At 40.3% G+C, this 22,880-nt stretch overlaps 1 protein-coding gene across 1 annotated transcript in view; it reads left to right on the top strand.

Annotated features, from left to right (window-relative positions):
* The first annotated feature begins 13,274 nt into the window (after positions 1–13,274).
* galnt9 (polypeptide N-acetylgalactosaminyltransferase 9) overlaps positions 13,275–22,880 on the top strand; it is a 95,783-nt gene continuing 86,177 nt past the window's right edge. The window contains 1 exon segment of the mRNA XM_040028474.1: positions 13,275–14,506. Within this exon segment, the coding sequence (XP_039884408.1) occupies positions 14,266–14,506 (241 nt within the window). The 5' untranslated portion in view covers positions 13,275–14,265.

The following is a 22,880-nucleotide window of genomic DNA, read 5'->3' as shown; positions in this document are numbered from 1 at the left end:
AACATCAAGGGCGAGGATGCAGACAGGATTAGCAAACTGGTGAAAAAGACAAGGCTCTGTTGGAGAGCTGAGCCAGTACACCCTGAAGGATGTGAACTGAACTGAACTCCCTCCTAGACAACGTGGGGTACACACTTGAGCACCAGGCTCTGCTTTAAATCCGCAGATTTTCTTTTTCATTTCTTACATTTGTGACATTTCAAGTATGTGTGTATTGCATATCGTATCTTTTTTTCACTTCACTGAATTGCTGACACATTCCAAAAATGCCCAAAACAGTGCAGTTATATGGAGATGTAACCATCTAATCTGGTTTGCTGAATTGTGCCAAACATTTCAAGCAGCAGCTTATTCAGTTTTCTTTGTTAGGATGGGTAAGAATGCATCCCTTTGAAAGGTGTTGATGAGAGAACGACAGTGAAACAGCCCCAGAATTAAAGGTTTCTTCCACATGTTGAAGATGCAGTGTGCCTGCAGTGCTGCAACTGGCTATGTCACTGGTTAATGTTTGTGTACTGGCTCTTTAAAATTACATGTCACACATGTACTATATACTTACATGAATATACAAGCAGTTGTTGTACGGTAATGGTCACTGCAGCTCCACTGAGGAATCACTTTGCACATGACAATACAATTTATTGGAATACGTGCAAACACACATGAAAATACAGCATATAAGGCAAAAACAGAGGTCGTTTATTCTTCAACACAGCCTGAACTCTCTTAGGAAAGCTTTCCTGCCATTTTTAAGTGGTCTTCAGGAATAGCTGTCCAGGCTTCTTGAATCTGATTGCTATCTCTGTGTTCATATTTCCATCAATTCTGACCAGATCCCCAGCATCAATGACTGAAATTAAGTCCCAAACCAGCCTCAACCATGTTTTTTAGAAATGCCTGTAGACATGCAGACTATTGTACTTCTCTCCCAACCTCCTCCTTACATAGCGATGACAATTTGAAATAGAAATTTCAAATTTGGATTCATCACTGCCACTGATTTTCAGTCCAGTTCTTGCCCAGTTTGGCAAACCTTAGCCTTTTCTCCCCATTTCATTTCCATTGAGACCATTTCTGAACAGGCTTCAGCAAACAGTAGTTCTATCAATTAGTCTTTGTTGGATTTTTCCTATTTTTCAAGAGAATGACTTTCAGGTACTTCAGATACTCTAGCTCTGCTACCGACAGACTTCAGGCCAATCCCTTTCTTTTTCTTGGAGCTGTAGGGTTTTGGCTAATAGCTTTTTGGGAATGACCTTGTGGGTGCATTGTCTGACAAACTGCGTTATCGTTGATTTTGTTTGGGGTTGTTTTTGTAGATTTTCAAAGGAAATCTACAAAAACAACCAGTTTTTGGGATAGACTGCTATGCATACACATGAAAATATATACTTGTGAAAAAAAATGTAGAATGACACACAGGACAGGCCAGTGTATCATTTTAATCCTTGTGCTTGACTGTTTTGAAATTAGTCAAAAAGCGGACAACTATTGCATAAAGGGGGGTGCACAGTAGAGTAGTGCTTTAATTTCAAGTATAAAGAAATGAGAGGTGGCTTAAGACTGTTGTACAGTACTAAAAATAAATAATTTAGTAAGTTAGATCCAATTCCATTGTTACTTAAGAAAATAAATAAATAATTATAGTATTTCTCAATAATTAAAGATGTGGTTTTTAATGTTTTCAGTCACATTGCTTTGAATTTTTTCCAACCATTAACTTTTAATAAAAAATACCAGCTCAGTTAAATGTGACCTCTTGTGTTATCAGCAAACACAAACTTTACATTTTTCCTTTTGCTTCTGCTGAAATTATAACAAGATTTCATTCAACAGAATTATTGGAAAAGTCAGTTTTCTCTCATTTCCAGATTTGTTTTACCTTTTTTAAATGATTGACTGAGTCGGCCTGCTTAAGTGTCCACTCTCCCACGGACTGTTTAGAGTACAGGATACTGAGGCTACTGATGTTTTCTTTTATTCATCTTACGTTGCATTAAAATTCCAGACTTACCTGCTGTGGATGACGCAGCAACCCAGCATCCCCTGCAGAATGCACTGTGCATGTATTTAAATCTTTCATTACAAAGTTTCCGTCTGTTTTATAATCATGATTGAAATGAAACAAAGTAAACCATTACCATATTACTTACCCTACACCGTATTTGGAGGATGCCTGAAAACTAGACAACCTTTATCAAATGAGGGGAATGTGCAACAATAACATTTACTCCAGGAGAAAGCAGGGAATAATTACTCGTGTGTGGCTTGAAAATAGAACAGTTGAACAGCACACAGATTAGAGTGCATCCTCCAGTGCCCATTAATCAAATGCTTTGGAATTAACTTTCAATTGACTTTCTTATCCTTCCGCATAAAATAGATGCCATGGCTGAAAAATGGAGTGAGCAAGCAATCTTTAATTTGAAGACAAAGTTTGTCACGCCAGTCAAAAAAAGGAAAAAGAAATGAAACGATGGAGAAGCTTCAATTTTCATTTGTGTTTCAAAGTAATAAAAGAGGCCCAGAAGTGCTTTTATTTCAATGAGGATTCTCCATAACAATGGAGAGAATATTAATGGGAGATGATTGGTGATCTTTGTATTTTTTGAACATCCATTGTACTCCTTTGTTTCCCCCTTTTAGTCAAGTCCTTCTTAGAAAAAAAAACTTCTATGTGCTGTATAGATCAATCTTAAACTCGTATGTTTTCATGGTAGAAGGAAGCAAAACCTGCCACTGAAAGGCTTACTGAAAGTCGACAGTTGTGTTAATGGGATTGTTGTCACTAATCAACAGCAAAGTGTTCATGTAATGAATCTGTAAGTGGTTTTGGCAGATTTTCTTTTAGCACACCTGTAAAATGCTACATTTTCTGCTTTTTTGCCATCAGTAACTATGTCATCCTTGCTGCTGAATGCTCATAGATGAATTTAAAGCAACAGTTTGACATTTTGGGAAAGGTTTTTTTTTTTTCTTGCTGAGAGTTAAATAAGATTCATATTAGTCTCATTTGTGTATAGGGAATAAGACAGAGTTATCAGTACAGTGCATGGCTACAGCCTGCAGCTTAATAGCTTAGCTTAGCATAAAGCTTTGTGTTAGAATAAAAAATGTCTACCTTCTGACTAGCTCAGACTTGACAGTTAGGCACATAACCCCCTGCAAAACTGTCCTGGTCACACTATAAAATGGACCAGCTAAATTTATCCAGTAAATCCTTCAGCAAAGTGCAACTTCATCTCAGCTGTATAACAGCAACCTTTGAAAGGTCAGCAGGGATTGATTAATTAACAGCCTTTTATTGTGCAACTTTCCACTATGTCTTCAAAGTCAGACTGGATAATGACATTTGGCAACCAGTTATAGTCAGCCCAGACTGTGTATACAACTCTCTTTGGACATTTGGTTGGACAAGATTTCAAATTAATTGAATAATGAATCAAAGACTGAGAGTAAGCATATGTCCAGTTACCGTACCCCCAGTGGCCTGTTAGAAACAGAGACACAGAACCCCTAAATATACAGGGACAAAGTCTACATTTGTTAAAGTACGACGGCTCCAAGAAAACACAATGGCACAGTTTTTTATGTAAGCAGGATGGCTAACGTTAAGTCAGAAACAAGAATTCAAATCTGAACTTAATTATAAGCCTAAATGTATTTCCAATGAGAGAAAATGTGACATATTTGGTTCTCATTCACCTGCAGAGTGGTGAGTCGATGATGTCATTGCCTCTAGGAGACAGATTTTTTTTCTCTTACTCAGATGTCGCAGAGTCGTGGTTGGTCTGTGTGTGATGACTCACAGGTGTCCGTGGTCTGTGTAGTCCTTCAGTCTTATGTTCAGTTATACACAGTTTTAAAGGATACTTTGTTTGTCTGAAATATACATAATCATATTTTAATATATAAACAACGTGTGTCTGACAGCTAACGAAGGATTTGAAGGAGCATGTTTGCCACTATGTGGATATCTAAAATACGTTGTCTGAGGAATCTGAACACTCGTATAATGGGCACAATACAGTATCAGAGTGAACAAGACTCTCTCTCACATGGTATTTAAATATCATCAGATGAAGCATAGACTTTATTTTTTTTTAAAGATGGGTCACTTTTAAGAATAAGTACTACAGGAGTAAGATGATCTTTGACGAAATATTTTTAGTAGCAGGGAATTTGTCTCTGTATTCTGGGATAGGCTGAAAAAATATACACCGGAGGGTGACTCCTTTCTTGGAGAGTGTTTCATTTCAATAAATTTACATGGTAAATCTGTGTCTGTACTGCAGTATCTTTGTAATGTGTAATGCGTTGTCCCTGATGAATACACTGAGCTTATATAAACTGGTTTCTGCTCAGGGGTTTGAGATCAAATTGTAGCTACAAGTGCTGTAAGACGCCTAAAAAGTAACAGGTAATCCTGTTATTCAACCTCTTTTGAAAGCACAGTCAGTATACACAGAAATTTCCTTCTTAAAGTCATTAGTAGGCTTTGACTTTAAAACCTACTGCAGAGACACTAATTATGCTGGAATTGCATTGCTAAAACTCCATAATGACAATCAAGGGAGCAGCAAACAACTGTCTTTTCTTTTCTTTTCTTTTCTAATGAGCACAACCAGCCACGATACCATATAATACATACCAATTCAGTACTGGTTCTTTCTTCTCCTTTTCCCTTCTATTATGAGTGAATGAGTGTTACAAGGAGGCAGAAGTCACCATGCTGAAACCATCATTCCAGGTGGTTGTTCCTATTTTTGTTGTTGTTATTTATTTATTGCAAAATTTGTATACTCAGCATGTCACCAGGGCAGGACTGTTACGTTTTTCTTAATAAAATAATTTTTATATTTGGTCTGGCACATGTTATCAATACAATAAGTGCTTTGAATTCAAACTTTAATCATATTTATTCTTGATTAAATCTATCTGGACTACAGCCTTACAGCAGCGCCAGTGCTCAAGTCATGGTAACGTTGCAACAATGTTACAATTAAAGGCTTGCTGCTCACTGAAGCAGCAAGCCTTTAATTATAAATTAGAAAAGCACAATATGACAGCCAAGTCAAGACAATATTTTTCTATGCTTCTGAAAAAAGAACACTTAAGCAGACAAGCTGTGTTGTTTGATTAAATGAGTTTTCTTTTACTGATTGAAGAGCCACGGAACATAGCAGTCCTCTACACTTGGAGTCAAAGAAAGGGCACATAGCTTGACAACAGTGTTAAATAATCACCAATCTACTCTTGAGTAAACAATTCTTAGCTTCAAATGGCAAATAATTAGTACAACAAAAAGGCGCGGCTTGGTTTTACAAAAACGCTGTGCAGGTTTAGAATTTGTTGTTTTTTTAATTTGTAGTATGCAACATGAGAAGGACGCGGGCTCTAATCTCTCTTTATCCAGGCTGGATGATGCCTGCTTGATGGATCACCATCCTGCTTCACTAGCTCACTGTTGGCCATCATGGATCACTATCTGGATGCACTTTCATTATGGCTACTGTCATGGACCACTATCTTGTTATGCTGCAAAAACATCAATGACAAATCAAAGCCACAAGCACATGAAATTAGCTTGAGTGTGTGCTGGGATTTTGTAGTGAGCATGATATTTACCTGGTACGGTGCCAAGAACACTGAACGAATGGTTCTTAGAAAATTAGGCGCGTCATTTCACCCTCGCCTCCGTTTCACATTACATCCCGATCGGCCTCTGGTGGGAAAGCTGTCTTATTTCTATCTTTTTTCTCTCGTTCCACCCTCTAATCAGCCATCAGGGATTGTGTGTGTCAGCGTGTGTGCATGTGTACAGGGATTGTGAATGAAGAGCAGTGCAAAAAGGAGCGATGACCCACAGTCCTCTGCACTCGCTTCGACCTCAGCCGCTGCAGTCCCCTGTGGCTTTCCCTCCCTCCACGCACGCACACACCTCAGCCGCTGCACGGCTTAACATTCATTCGCCACCACCACCCCTCCCCTCTTCTCCTCTCTCCACCACCCGCATGCCCTCTTCACTGGAAGAGCCACATAATTATTTTCTCTGGGAGACATACTGCTCGCGTTCGCCTCTATCTTTAATTACAATCAAGCAAACGAGAGCTTTAACAGGAGGGACCAGGCGTGCTGCTTTGATGTTGTCTGCTGCTGGCCCCTCTGCTTTTTTTTCCCAGGCAAATGGCAGAGCGCTTACATGTCAACACCACCCTGAACACCCAGCATCATATTCCTTGACAGCGAGGAGATGTAAAGCATGGTGTCTGTGTGAAGCAGATTGTAAAAATTTGGATGCAAATCTGTTGGCTCTTTTTTTTCAATTTTGTTGTTCTTTTCTGGGGTTGTGATGTTAGTTTAACAAAGGCCAGCATGTTGTTCTGCTATAAACCTAAATTCCAGTTTGGCCATCCGCATGTTTTGATCCCCGCTGCCAGTGAAGACTTTGTTCCTTTGGAGGAAACCCAAGCGGTGGGGATTTGAATGTGTGCAAGGAGAGTGTGGGCATCACTTAGCTTGTACTGTAGGTTATGAAGCATGTCTTCACATAATGCATTCACGCAACACAAAGTTGCATTACAGTAAGATTGCAGGAGAACTATCGAAGCTAAAATGTATTTAACTTAAATAGATTTGTGTTTGCTGGACCATACGTGCAGGAACTGGTTTGCACCAGGATGCATTTAGGCTTGTTTGTGCGCACGTGTTTGTGACTGATTAGCGGCTAGATCTGTGATTGCTGCTGTGAGCCTGTGATTAGAGTGTTGGCTGAGATGTTGGCTGCTGATTCTTTTGGCCACAAACGGACAAGAAGCCGGACTGAATCAGCGATTGCAGTCTGCCACCTTCTAGAGACGGTTTTCTGTCTAACTCTAAGCTCAGTGTAGCCCTGCTCTGTGAATAAAGCATCCGAAATGAAAGCTGATACAATGTCTTTTCTCATCCGTAGCTATTATGTCACTCACTTTGTGAACAATGGATGCTAATATCCTGGTATTAGTCTGTGATACAAGTTATTCTTCTGTGTATTTTTGTTTAATTATTGGCCAGAACAACAAAACTAATGAAAGTCTGTAGAGTAAAGCTGGAAAATATGCTGTTGTTGTTTCAAATATGAGCCTGATCCAAATAAATGTTCTTTCACAAGACGATTGATTTGATGCACTTGTCACTCTGTATGCTAAATATATAGCCATCCAAAAATATTGTATTTTTATCTATCTATACACAGCTGTGGTGAAAAGCTTGCATAAACTCATCATGGGCATGGATGTCATGGTAATTTTCAGCTTTTAATGATTTCTTTGAACTGTTTGTTTCCAGAGTGAAATGATTGTATGGTATATATCTTCAATAACAACAAGAATTGGGGGCACGAGGTTGAATTTATTTTGGATTGCCTCTCATCCACACAGGGTCAGAGGTATACATACGCCCCCACTAATATTTCATTAAATGTTCCTTAGCAAGTTGCTCCTCAACCAGATATTTTAGTAGCCATCAAAAAGTTTTGACTTCTGGCTGAACGTTCAACCGCTCTTCTTGGCAGAATTAATGGAGTTCATTTAAATTGGTTGATTCACTGTTTTTATACATAGTCTAACAATTTTCAGTAGGGTTGACGTCGGGGCTTTGGAAAGGCCAGAACCTTCACCTTAATTCTAAGCAAGAGTCTATAATTTATCTGTCTCTCAGTCTATCCATCTATCTATTTGTGTGAATTAGTCCATCTGTGTGTGTTTGCACAGAGGAGGCTGATTTGTATTCATTCATTTTGTCAAGTAGAGCAAGTTTATTTTTCTCCCTGTTTTCACTTTTGGAACTGAGTCAAACTAAACTTCAGCATGAATAAGGACATGATATTATTCTACAAAAGTATTAAACTAAAACCTCTAGGTCCATAGAGCAAATTTATAATTCATGTTTTAATTCATGGTTTTGTCTTTTGGGCAACACGGTGGTTAGCACTGTTGCCTCACAGCTAGAAGGTCCAGAGTTCGATTCCACCACCTGGCCGGGCGTTTCTGTGTGGAGTTTTCATGGGTTCTCTTTGTGTACTCTGACTTCCTCCCACAGTCCAAAGACATGCAGTTATTGGAGTTAGGTTAACTGGTAATTCCAAATTGTCCATAGGTGTGGGTGGTTGTCTGTCTCTGAGTGTTAGCCCTGTGACAGCTGGGATAGGCTACAGCCCCCTGTGACCCTGACGAGGAAGGATGGTTTTGTTTTCCTATAAAAACGACATCATTTTCTACTTTTGCTCCACATTTTCCACCATTCAATTCATCAAAAACAAAAATATATATATGTTGGATTTAAAACATATACAAAAATTCTAGGAAATGAGATAATTTCTTCTGACTCAGCATCAATGGGACAGTATGGAAGGGCCATGAGATCTAACCAAAGATGCAACAGAGTCGTTTATAAGTGATTTAAATCTACCTGAAATCTATCTGAACTGGTTCTGAATCCTAAATTGCATTTATGTATTGTATTGCTTCACTGTGTTCCTTTGCTTACTATGAAACTATTGTTTGGCATTTGTGCTTTTGATTGGCTTTGTTGGTCTATTTGAAATCACTCAACATCATTATGAATAGGTTCTAGCCCTGAATGACTTTAAAAAAAATTATCCCTCTGAAGTCATCAACAGATGGATCTTGTGTGTTTGTCTGTGTCTCTATGTATATGGATCAAATTTCTCATTTCTGCAATGTTTTGTAAATCCATCAACAGTCGTTTTTCTCACTAAGAAATTCTCCCGTCCACCGTCTCGCCCAAAAAACTGAAAACATAAACTGGAGGAATGCTCGCAGGCCGTGGAATATCAATCAGTCTCCAAATAAGTCGGAGGTCTCAGCAGCGTAATGGATTTTGTTTGAGAACGAGTCCATAGCTGCTGTACACAGGGATTTAAAACAATAATCTTTCCGGCATAATGACTGGGTAATATGGATAGCCCATTTATCTTTGATTAGTTTTTTTGATGTAGGGATAAATTCCCATGACTCCCTGTTTCATTATTCTTTCTAATTACCTGCACCGATTCGCCCATCAAGCATCGGTACACTGGCGCGATGTAATTGCTTCTGCCATAAATCAAGAAACATTTGGGGGCGTCTCCAGAGTATCTGCTCCATTAATACAAAAACATTGAGAAGCCAAGCTTATGCTCATATTGATAAATCTAATCATTAGTTTTGACATTTTGATATTTGATATGCACAATCTCCAGCTGAGCGTCTTAGCAGTCTTATACTGATAATTGCTGCTTCTGTTTTACCCAAAAGCATGCGTACAGAGGCGACATCTGCTTTTTTCTTTATGTTATTCACAGGGTCAAGATTTGCCACGTTTCCACTTGGAAAAAAAGGCACTTTGCATTTGCAATTGGGATGCCGCTGAATGACGCATTATGGTAAAGCCATAGCTGGCTGCCAAGGTCAAGGAGCACATTGTGTCTTAATGAGGCCCCAGGCTCTGATAAACATTCGGCTGACAGCCCCCAGTGTTGCCTCATGTCTGTTGTACAAAAAAACAAGTAAAAACTTGCCTCGAGCTGAACATCACATATTCCAGTCCGCAGGGTTATCATTCTAATTTAGTTAAGGCATTAGGCAAATCAACAGCTCCCGTAGCACCACAGTAGGGAGAGGTTGCTGGAGGTGGAATGTGAATGAGCTAAGTTAAGGCAGACAGAACTGGGGCTTAGCTGTTAGCCTCGGGGTCAAAGTGATAATGTATGAACTTAGCTCCAGCAGGCCAGCAGACAGCACTACATTAGTGACCAACGAGTGTCTCAGAGTGGGCGCTTTACTCTGAAAGTGACACGGCAAGTTTGCATGCCAGCCAGTCAGGAACAAATGTGGATTACTTGCCATGCCATAAAATTACTCATGTTCCTCGTGTATCAGATTTGTTACTTTTAATGCCTTTGCACAGTGGTTGATTTGTTTGTGCCTTTGCCAAAACATTATGCATACTAACCACTGCGAATAGGAAAGGAAAACAGATTTTGTTTTCTCTTAGGAAAGCACATTTGCATTTTTAGGGAGAAAGTTTTGAATTAAATTAGCTTTAACAGTTTACTTTTAAAATGCTGCATATTTTATTTTGTGCTCAGCGCTTGCTAATTCTGACTAGCAATTTTGAGCTTGTATTACACTGAATACAAACTACTTTACTTGTAAAGAACTCCAAAAAAGGTTTCTTGTTCATTGAATTCTGTCAAGAATCCATTTTGCATACTGTTAGAATGGCAGCAACACAGAATTGGCATCAACACATTAGCACCCTGAAAACTGACAAGAAGTAACTGTGATGTTTGCCTCTGCTGTGGACATGTGTGATGTGTTGACTTCCAGCTGTCCTTGCTTTGTAGCATCTTGTCTGAACACATTCTCTTTGCCTGGCCTCTTGTGAACCAAACACAGAGGAGCAGCTTCAACTGACAAGAATGCCTAATGTACTAAAGTCACTGGAGTGTAGCAAACTAAATGGCCCCCAACAAAGCACTTACTGCCTTGTGTTTTACAGTAGTTGCTATCTTCTTTTCAGCAAAAATATATCTAAGCTTAACCTTGCCTGGGTTCACTGTGAGATTTCTGTAGTGCAGTGTGTTTTCCTTTTCTTTTTAAAGCTGCTCTGGTTAGCGTTTTTGTATAACTAGCAGCTCAAGTGATTATGTTTAAAGTGAAAGGTGTGAGTCATGCTGATAGACACACAGGAAATCATTGCTCTTTAAACTGTTTTAGCATCATTCTTTTCATTACTTAGGTGGCCTTCTTTTCTCCTACCTGATTTCCGGATGCATGAGCTAACTTTATTTTTTTAGGAAGACAGCCCAAAATAGTGTACACCAAGTTCACAAACAAAGTTGCAATTGGAAATGTAGCTGCTGAAGTGCCGGGTATTTCTTGTTCTAAATAAGTAATTTTAAAACATATCTACATGTGCAAACATGTAACTGCTTGCTGATTAGGTTGTGTAATTATGATTCAAGCAAAAGCAAGAACAAACCCCAAACCTCTTTTAGGTTAACCTCCTAAGACCTGAACTCTTCCACGGCATGCATTTTTCATTTCTCTTTGATATTTGGGCATATTGGGAACCAGTGAATGTAAAAACAAAGAATTACCAGATTTTTTTTTTTTACCTGATTATTGTTTCTAAGAAAAATAAGAGCCACATATGAGGATATTCGTTTAAAATTTTGATAGAACAGTAGCAGTTTAATGTCCTCGTAAGTGGATATCAGGCCCTTGTAGAGCAAAATTGAGTATTTTGGTCTAAATAACCCAAAATGGGATGTCCACATATGTGGATGCAGGTCCTAGGAGGTTAACACTCTTGTCTTGTTTGTTACCGTATCCTTACACTTTATCCAGCACCTTTTCTTGTTGTAGCAAATGTCCACTGTGGGCAAAGGGCTCTAGTTTTGAAAGGTAGACAAGTAAACTAGCTAGCTAGCATGTATTTAAACTGAACATAAAATGTTCTGATGATGTTTTCAGTGCATTGCCATAAATGTCTTATAAAAGCACATAAATATTTAATTCCCTTTAAGTGATGAAAAAATATTCTTTAAAAGCATGTGTTTATATTGCCAGCAGACTGAAAGTATATCGATAAGCAGATTAAGTAGCACGTTTGAAAAATTAGTTTCTGTTTTTATACGATAGTTAACACCTCATGAGCCCCGTGAACGCAGATCACATGAACACAAAGCAGTAGATATTTATGGCTTTCTTAACAGCACTACTAGACTCACACGCTTTTGTCTAGCTCGTGCTCTCCCTCTGAATATGTTCGAGTGGCTTATGCGGAGACACTGAGTGGGATGACTGTGGTGCAGCTTGCAGTGACCCAGGTTAATATGGTTAAAACACTTGAGTGCCAGTGTCTGCAGTTACAGAGGCATGCAGGGTGCTGAATGCTGAAAACAAGTCTTCAGAGAGTCTTATAGGGGAGCGCGGGGAGCTGATATACAGTGCTGTAGCTGCTGTATAAGCAGCTGTGCTTAGGCCTGCACGGTGCCTGAGGTGTCTGTAACAATGATTTCCCCACAGACTCTTTCTGCAAACTATGAATCAAAGCAGCACCTTGTGTGCACCTTATTATACATTCTATACAATGAAAATCCTTTTAAATGTCCTTGTTATGCAGACCTGGGAGCTGTAAGGCAATAGAAAGTATGCATCACCATCATCATCATCATCAGTATCATGACCACACAGGGAACAGTATGAGCCCTGCCTAAGCTTTGTTATTCTACCCTCTTAAAAAGAAAAACTATTTTGGAATGCAGGAGCTTTGTGGAACAAATGAACCTCTCAAGAACATTTGTGCCTAGACTTATATGACAAGGTCTCGTTCTTTGAAAACACTAAAAATAAAAGCCCTCAAATCTGCTCTCAGAAAATCAGAACCGATTCCATCTTGAAGACACGCACCATCAAGAAATGTGTATAAGTATAAAATAACTTACAAGCTCACGTTCATGCCAAATGTCCTCCGACAAAGAAATGTGCAGACTATAGAGGCTTTAGCTACCCTGGCACTATCTCGGTGTACTGAAGCAGCAAACAAACTGAAGAGCACAGATCTGAGATCCTCTGGTGGGTGTGAAGTGGAATCAAAGTACTTCGGGCAGCCACTACCGTGTCTGGGTTTGCCTAATCAAGTAAAAGTACACAGAGAGCCCGAAGCTCTTTGTACGTGATTTACTGGAGCCATAATTCATTTGGAATTGGAGATGAGGAGCTGGCAATGGCAGGTTACAGTATGGAGTAGGAGTAATTTGAACTGAGTAATGATTAGAATCTGGATGGCTCTATAAAACAGATGTCCTTCAATATCTGTGGGTTTAGTGTGGAGTTTTAGTCACCAGTGTGTGGTTTTGCTTGATTGTTTTTCTTTTTTTGGTTGGCAAAACCTCAAATTCTCTCCTGAGAGTGGATTTGTATTATAATAAACAAATGTTGCATGCCTTTCTAATTCAAATATATACATATTTATTCTGTTTAGCTTGGCGTTAAAACTGTAGTCAAGCATGTGATTTGTGAAATGATCCTTATAGCCTACTTCTGAAGCAGAGCGTGTGTGTATAGGAGTGCATGCATGCAACCTGAAACATATGTGCGAATTGGTTAACCTAAAGGCTCGGCCTTGTGAATAACATAGAAAAACCATTTAACACATCTTCACACAGATTCCCACAGCTCACCTGTACAGGGGGTGGGGTGGGGTGGTGTAGATTGCTCTACCAAGTGGAAGTACACGCTGCTTCCATGGTCGCGCTATTTATTTTATTCCGACACAACACTGCTTGTGAATATTCATGATTGTGTGCCTCTAAACGTCAGGACGCAGCGGTGGCTCTTCCTCCCTGACAGAGCGGGGAGGCTGAGAGAGGAGCGACAGCATGCCAGAGCCCGGCTGCATCGCTCCCATCGACATCGAGCGTCGTTTGACTGCGTTTGAGGGCAAATCTGCTCTCAACTCATCCCACGGTGCAGCGCCAAGGGAGGCGGCGATGGTCTGACGGGACACAAACACAGAAAGAGACTCGGAGGCAGAGAGAGGAGAGAGGAAAAGGGAGAGGGGAGAAAGAGAAACGCCGCTTTGTTTTTGAAACGCGCACATACGCACACGCACGCATATATATATTTATTTATTTGTTGGACATAAGCGCATTTGGATTCATATTTGCAGAGCGGGACGGATCGGGTGACCACAACGCCTTTGAGGAAGGAGATGCCACAGAGCGGCGAGAGCTGTGTGACGCTTCAAAACCACGGCTTTTCTTGCGCGATGGACGAGACATATTGATGCTAAGGAACTGGCGAATTACCACGTTGCGGAGGAGAGATGTTTTGCAACTGCCGGGGGCTGCTCGGGAGGATGAATGCCTCCCGTGGCGTCATTTCTCGCTTGTAATATGTAGGTGAAGCGAGTGCAGCTGTTTGTCGACTAGTGAAGCTCATAAAAGCATCGCTCGCTGGTTGGAGCCGAGCTCCGGGGACGCTACTAACATTTCCCACCTTGTAAGTTCTATGTGACCGGTGCGGTGTCCCACTACGGAGCTGTCCGTGGTGCTGAACGGATCTGCCAGCCCTTCGGGTCTCCACGAGTTGACCTTCTCTCCAGCGAGCACAGAAATCACCCCGCCGCAAGACACACTGTAAGGTGACAAAGGAGGCCACCGCTCATGAGCTTTTGACGGGCTTGACTGAGTCAGCCAGACAATATTCTCCTTTCATGGCTGTGGCACGCAAAATCAAAACTTTGCTGACCGTCAACATCTTAGTGTTTGTGGGGATTATACTGTTCTCGGTGTACTGCAGGATCCAGGACCGATCCGAGGAGCTCATCCAGATAGGGCGTATTTCTGACCAGAGGCTGCGAGCCAGGAATGGCAAAGTTTCCAACTTGGTGGACAGGCAGTCAATTCTCCAGAGGCTGGAGAGGCTGGAGGATGTGGTCTACAACCAGCTAAACGGTAGGAAACTGAAGTTCTTAGTTGTTAAATCCGTGATCTATGAAAGCAAAGATTTTATATTTAGCACACAGGGAGTTCTTGTCAGCCAATTTATCGGGTAATAAGATGCGCTCAGGTGAGTTTGACCTGGACCATGACTCATGCATTTTATTTATTTATTTATTTATTTATTTATTGTCAGTCTAGCCTCATTTCTTTGGTAAAAGCGCTTCACTGTCACATAAATTAATGGCTATAGTATCAGACTTGCGCATTAATAGTCTAATTATGCATTGTATACCTTTTGCATGTGCTTAAGCACAAATCGGTGTTAATCTGCTTCCCTGTGCTGTCACTGACCTGTTGTAAACTTCACACGAATTTCTAATAATTATCGAGGTCGGTGCAGAATCGCACTTGGAGAAAGTCTGTACGCCAGCAGCATTCCTGCCATTTCACTGGAAGCATCGCTGGTGAGATATGCCAGGTTTAACTGGCAGTCTGCGTTTTGAAGGAGAGTCTAATGTACTGCCTGTATAACACAATGACAGACTTTTACAGGATTTCATTACACGGGCATTAGTCTGTGGGTCAGATCTGGTCTTTTTGACCACAGCAGAAATCCTTTTAAATCAGGTTACGTCTTACTCTGCCTTACTGTTTTATTTAATACAGCTATGTGTTTTAAGCAGGAGAAGGTCGTGGTGAGTGAGTGGGCTTCAAAAGATTCATGAAATGAATGAGGCATGACTACATCAGCCTCAGCCTCTATGTTTATGTGTACTTCATATTTACATGCACACTTTCTACCAGTACTTTTTATTCTCATGAGCATCATTTTTCTTAAGGGAATTTCTTCAATTCTGATTCAAATGTTAAATAGGAGTGGATGGGCTTTTTGGTCAAAGGCTACGCAACCACACATATAACCTATTTAAACGAGTTTAGCTAAAATATCCAGTGTCTTTTGCATTCCTGTAAGCGACTCTGCACCAAAAATATCTAAATAATATTTTGGCAGTTTTTTTTTTTTTGCAATGAAAGAAACAGATTTCTTGAATTAAATGTTTTTTTTTTTGTTCCAGAGTGCTCACTCACATAATAAGGGATAAGTGGGATCACAACTAATATGTTCTCACATCCTGTGATTACCACAGGAGTGCTTTTCTACCGTGCATCATGAACCGTACCAGATGCATCAGCATGAAGTGGCTGACTTGATGATGACTCAGTGACTGCTAAACTTCAGCCTTTTGAAGAGCGCATCCAGTTTGGAACTCTGTATTCACAGTTATTTGGGCAACCTCTTCTCTCACTAGTACAGGAGGGATCTGTTTTTGATCCAGTGATACCTCATCTACAAAGACTCTTGTTTTCAAGCCAAATAATGAGAAGGCTGCATGGTAGACTGTTACACTGAGTTACTGATTTGTTTCTTGACACTATAGCTAAGGCTTAATGATAGAGAGCAAAGATTTCATCATAACCTTTTAATAGTCAGCCTCCTGAAAGCCGTTTAACCCAGAAATTTTACAATAAAGACATAAACAATTTGAGGAAAGTAAGCATGTCTCTTTTGCCACTGAAGTTGCATCATTTTATCTTAACTCTATGGAGAAAGATTAAGAAGACAAGGTGGGGCACTCCATTCGACTGTTTTCTTTAAGACCCTCACCAATGAATATTATTTTTTAACATTGTTTAGTAATTTGGAACAGGTTTTATCCTATATTATCAACATGTTATTAACTGCCTGATAATTACCTGTGTATTGATTCTATTTAAGCTAAGTGTGAGTATTGCTGTCATTTGCGGTCCTGCTACTTTCTCTCTGCGCCGCATTCTGTTTTGCTTCTGTGTGCGACTTGAACAGCAAAACAGGGACACACAGTTTTGTTTTTGTAAATTTTAATAGGTAGAGCCTAGCCATTGCTTCAGGCACTTTAAATTTTCAGATGCACTCATATGATTTAGTTTATCCTCTCTTAGCACCATGCTGTGTTCAGGAACATCCTGATGTACAAGTGAAGCAATGTGCATAAGTGTGTTGTCCTCTCCCTTCCCCACTCCTGCTTAACATGCAAACATTTTAAGTGGTACAGGGCTTTCTAGTGGATGCTGTGGCAGGAGTGTGAGGTGGGAATTAATTTGCATATTCATAGATCTGTGCATACAAAATGAGGTAATGATGTGGAATTACATCAAGACCTTTTCAAGGCATAAAGAGGTTATTTTCGTAGAAAAAAAATCTAAATATATATTTTTAATGATCAGAGATGAGTTTTCAGGTATTTCGTGAATGCAGAGGGACTTGTCGAGTTAGATGGTGAACGAGGACCCCAGATGGAAGCAGCAATCAAAATGAAACCAACCTTTTATTGGAGGCAAAACAGCAGAAAGAAATAAACTCCATGAACCAACATAGGAAGAATTAGGGGTTGCTCTAATAACTAGGAATCTGGCATAACCAGGGGTGTTCTTGGTGACTGTGGTCCCAACGTCAGATCGTCACTGAGCTCCTCCTGTGTAGTCTTGTGCTAATCCAACACCTTGTAGTCCATTCCAGCCTTGTGCAAGTCTACAGTCTTGTCCCTGATGTCCTTTTACAGATCTTTGGTCTCAGCCATGGTGGTAGAGAGGTTGGAATGAAAGAAATTTGTTCTATGGACAAGTCTGCTTTATATATATATAAGGAGCTAAGGAGCTAAGGAGATCATGAGAGTCTGTATTGATTGATTCATTGTAATCTCTGTGCCACAGGGACACACAGCCAATCCATGGGAACCAGAATTCAGGATGGTTTGTAAGGGATCAAATACTTATTTTACTCACTGACATCAAAATTTGCATTGTGTTGTTTTATGGATATTCGCTCTCTCTCCATTAATATGAAACAACAATAAAAATGAGAGACTGTTAAGGTCTCTGTAAAAGTGTGCAAACTTACAAAATCAGCAGGGGATCAAATAATTATTTCCCCCACTGAAGACAGGATGAAAGCGAGACAGTCAATACAGCAGAGTATCACTGCTACTGGGCATGAGCACACAGTGTCTGCACAGATCTTGCTGACTGTGGGACTCAAGGTCAAGCAATAGGCTTTTATATCTACACAAAATGCACTTTTCAGATTCTAAAGACGAGCTGCTGTCCCAGCTGAAGAAGTACGAGATGTACGTTGTTTCATTCCATGAGTGCGACGTATATTTGAGTCTTTGAATGCCGACTATCTCCTGGAAGGCGTGTTTCCTCTAATGCTAGGCATGCGCTGTCAAAAGAGTCACATCAATTTCATAAAATATTCTCAGACCTGACTTGTCTTTGCTGTTGCACTGCTGAGTCCAAGTATCTGGAGCACAATTTGCAGGTTTTTCACAAGTGTGCTGAAGAGGGGAACAAACCACAAAGTGCAGAGCTGGCACAGTTCCCTGCCTGCCAGGTATCATACAAAATATGACAGAACGAAAGCATTTTTTTGACCTTGGAGTGAGATTCTTTGATTAACAATGACACTGAGTGTCAGGCTGTTACACTGGATTTCAAATGGAGCGTCACATGACAAGTTGCTGAATTCAACTGCAAAAGTGCTGCTGTACAGAGTGACAAATGCAGATGTATTACTTGTAAATAATCTCTATGCGGTCCAAATCATAAAGATCAATCCGTTTCGGTATAGTCATTTGTCTTAAGCAGAAGCAGGAGCGCACAGTGGATGGATGCTGACTGTCACAGGCCTTGCATGGTTTTTCACAAACTGTATTCTATGGCCACTGGGGATAGCTATGGTGAGAGGACTCAACGCGCCAATAACTATTATCATGTCCAGCAGCGATGTTAAGTAATCGCCCATTCCTCCTGTTGTTTATTGCCTACCTATGGCATGCCATGGGATATGCAGTACAGTCCAATTAGATTTGAAGGACATAAAAAAAGCCAGAGAATTCTTATTTCACGGTTGCCTGAAGAACGAGCACTAGACTCCCAACAAGAAAACAACGGTCAAGCTTTTCCAGCAGCCCATTCTGTGCAGAAATGAGTAACATGAGGGTTATCAGCAGCATTGCTCTGCTGTGGATGCCACCAGCTTTGAGCAATCAGATGAGAGGTTTTAAGCTTGTTAACAAGCTTATGAAGTAGTGTTTTCGACTTAAGTACAACATTAGCACCGGTAAATACTTCCTTGCAGGTACTTAGCTGCTGAAGCCCTCTAAGTCTTACTGACTTAAATGCACACTATACCCAGATATTGATGGACATTTAGAGAATTTCTTTTGACACTGTTAACATGTTTTGTTTGGGGTGTTTTGGTCATTATTGAGATGGAAATCTTTTACTTTAGAGTTAGACATCCATCATGAAGTCCTAAATTTCAGTTATTGTAGGGGGGGGGGGGGAGCGCATGATTGCAGGATTAATTCACCCAGTGGAAAAGTTGACTGTGACTTTTAAAGTGTATTTGGGAAAGAAACGTCGATTGATTGATATTCTATGTCAGTTTTGGCACAGCTGGAACAACTGCAAAAACAAACTAATTTGAATTATGTACTGTTCCCATTCACATGCTACATCATTTTGGCATTTATGAGATGTAGTGCACAGTGTTGTAGGACTGTCAGCATAAGTATTCTGAAAAAAATGTTCTGAGAAAACTGTTTGTCGAAAGCTAAATACAGCTCAACTTCAAGTAATATGTTTTGAGCTTTAAACTATTAAGTCCACTCTTCTTTACGACATTGCTTCAGTTCATCGAGGTTTGAGGCTCTCAAGGTCCCACCACAGCTTTTCAATCAGGTTGAGGTCTGGACTTTGACTGGGCCATTGCAGCAGCTTGATTATTTTCTTTTTCAGCTGTTCTGCTGTAGATTTCCTGCTGTGCTTGGGATCACTGTTTACACTACAATCATTAGAATACTTTGATATACACTGAAACTCATGGTCCACTCAATCACTGTAAGGTGTCCAGGTTCTGTGACTGCAAAAACGCCCGAGATCTTATAAAGTTCTAAAAAGATATAGTAAATCTGATCTCATTTGCACTTGAAGATGTCAACAGTTTTTTTTTTTAAATGTCTCTTCCTTTGCTTTTTGAAGGTAGAGGAAGACGCAGCACTAATGAAACATTAGCTTATTTCAACAATTGAATTAAAATAATTTTTAATAATAAAAGTAATACATTTTATTTAAAAGCGCCTTTCAAGACACTCAAGGACACTTAACAATAGAGTAAAAACACATAATAGAACAAGGACAGAACAAAGAACAATAAAAACAAGATCAAATAAACAACCAATAAGTTCACAGTGAATATGCAAACGTGAACAGATTTTTAGTTGAGATTTAAACTGGGGGAGAGGACCAATGTTTCTAATATCCAGGGGTAGGGAATTACACAGCCTGGGAGCAGAGAAACTGAAAGCTCTGCTTCCCATAGTGCTGAGGCAGAAAGAAGTGCAGCAAGTTGAATAGAAGAAGAAGATCAAGTGAGCGGGCAGAAGAGGTAGTTCTAAACAGGTCAGAAAGGTAAGGAGGAGCAAGGTTATAAAGGGGCTTGAAAGTGAACAGAAGAAGCTTGAATACTATTTGGAATTTCACAGGGAGCCAGTGAAGTTCCTGAAGGACAGGGGTGATGTGCTAGTAGGAGGGGGTTCTGGTAATAATGCAGGCAGCGGAGTTTTGAACCAGTTGAAGCTTATGGAGGCACTTTTTGTGGAGACCATGTAAGAGAGAATTACATTAGTCAATGCAGGAAGTAATGTGGCTGTCAGTAGTGAGCTGTCAAGGATGACACCAAGGCTCTTAACCAGAGGTAAAGGGAAAACCGTGGAGTTCTCAATAGTGAGAGTGAAATGATTTGCCATCAGCAAGCTGGATTTGATGCCGATGAGAATTTCAGTTTTGTACTCATTGAGCTTGAGAAAATTAGAACTGAACCAGAATTTTAATTCACATAAGCATTGTGTAAGAGAAGGTCAAGGTCAAGGTCAAGTGGCTTTATTGTCATCCCAATCATGTGCAGTGGTACAGTACACAGTGAAACAACGTTCCTCCAAGAACATGGTGCTACATATGACATATAACAGACAATTGACACAGGAATACATAAAGTGCAATGTGCAAAATTGCAAAAAAATTGCAAAAATTGCAAACAAAACAAAAAAAAGAGTGCAGCACCAGACAGAACAGAACAGACACGAGACGATGCAGACACAGCAGTGCAATAGAAATTTGCAAAAGACTGAGTGCTGTGCAAAAAGTAACTTGGTGTATGAAGGTGTTCCTGTATGTATGTATGAGATTGTTCAGATAAGTGCTTGGTAGTGACGTGTATGATGTGTATGAATGTATGCGTGTGTTTGTCAGTCCAGTGGGAGAAGAAGGTGGGAGGGAGGAGTCCGGCCTGCAGGAGAGATATAATTGAGTGTCATCGGCAAAACAATGAAAGTGAAGATCAAATTTAAGGAAAATGGTACCAAGAAGAAGAAAATTTATTATGAAGGGAAGAGGGCCTAAGACTGAACCTTGGGGTACACCAGAAGTTACAAGGAATAAACAAGAGTGGACGGAGATATGATTGGAATCAGGCTAGGTGTGTGTCAGAGATGCCAAGAGAGGAAAGTCTGTTTAGCAGGATGGAGTGAGAGATAGATCCAAAAGGACGAGAATGTTGAGAAGACCAAAGTCAAGTTAGTGACTTTAAGTAAAGCGTTTCTGTACTGTGACATGAGCGGCTTTTGGTCATATTTGGTATCAAGTAAAACAAACTACAAGTGCTTATATTTTGCAAAACAAGCACACAGCTTCAGCTGTTACATTCAAACATACTTGTGTTTTTACATAAACCCGTACAGAGCGGTTCAGTGTGGGGAGATTTCCAGAGCTTGACAATTGCTAAGCTGCTTGGATAACTATTGTTCCGAGAGGGGCTATAGTCAGTCAGCAATTGCAAGATTAAGCTATTTAAAAATAGGCTTATACAACACATCAATATTTATATATTTGGCTATTTTCATTCTGATTGTCTTACTTGGATTGGACACCAATGAAAGTACCTGAAAGCCATTTGATTCGCTGCCTTTCTTCTTTTATCACCTTAGAGCAGAACTGCTCTAAAAATAAACTTCTTAAAAAAACAGACGTTGGTGTTAGAGAGCCCGTGTACTGCTATTGTGTCCACTCCTTTTCTCTGACCATCACTGGAAGCATCATTTTCTAAGCTCAGCTGTCCCACAACTTACAGGCACACTGAGGCGCTTGTCATCAGCCATGCATGTCACTTCCTGTCTTTCCCCACTGCGTAGGAGCTGATGGGCTGGCAGCCTCGCGGGTCCAGCTGTAGCACCAGATATGCTTCTTATCTATATGCCCAATTATAGGGAAAAATCTAACGCTGTTTATAGGCCAAGCCAGCTCAAACAAAGACTTGATGAGGATGGAGAAACAGCCCTCTCACTCCCCTCCACGCTGGCAGGCGCTTGGCACTCAAACTCAATTTTAATGATACGTATCATGGTGCGCGTATACGTTTTGCAGCGTGTAATGGTGGTGGCTGCAGGGACATCACATCTCTGCGTGATGAATCCTGATGAAATGAATTATATTATAATAATGACATGTAGATGAGGCGCTGGTTGACAACACAGTTTCAGAAACAGATAACAATCAATTCTGCTCAGCCTTGAGGAATCACGATAACGAATTCAGCGGCTCACCTGACAATCAGCAGGCAGCCGCAGACAATAATGTCAATTTCAGATGGAGCGAGCATCCCTCTTATTTATACTGCTGGCTTAGAGTCATGCAGTGATTACATTACCAACATTTAATGATGATATCCAGTGACTGAAGGGCATAGGCCAGTTTGCCAGGCTGGATAACTGATCATGTAAATTTTCTTCATGATTTCTTGATGCAGAACAGCTCCTACATCCTACGGAAAGGAGCTCCTCATGACTGTGTCCCGTCTCAGTGTTGTAACATTCTGACACACTTCAAAGACTTTTTGCTATTTTTCCATCGACGACCTTGTTCTTGCCTCATTTCATTGCCCGACCAACACGGCAGTAAACATGAAACTTTCAATGATTTATTTTATGCTTTATATCTGGAGTACATGAGCTATTGTCAGTGCTTTTGCATGTTTAGAGATAACTTAGTGGTCTAATTGGTATCAATTTCCAAATCGGAGTTCTCATCCTCTTAAGATGCCTGGCTCCCAGATTTAAACCAGTGCTTCTCCCAGCTCTCAATGTTTCATAGATTTGTTTTGGCCTTTGAAGACTTTAAATCTCTTTAGAATGAGTTATTTTCCTCCTCTTCAAGAGTCCACAGAAATCCTCCACCTCCCCTCAGCATCAATATTTAGAACTCTGCTGCATCACTTTGGACACACTTAAAA

The sequence above is a fragment of the Simochromis diagramma genome, unplaced genomic scaffold (assembly GCF_900408965.1).
Source record: "Simochromis diagramma unplaced genomic scaffold, fSimDia1.1 OVJJ01000781.1, whole genome shotgun sequence".
NCBI lineage: Eukaryota > Metazoa > Chordata > Actinopteri > Cichliformes > Cichlidae > Simochromis > Simochromis diagramma.
Note: the sequence above shows the minus strand (reverse complement) of the source record. Positions and strands in the feature narration are given on the sequence as shown.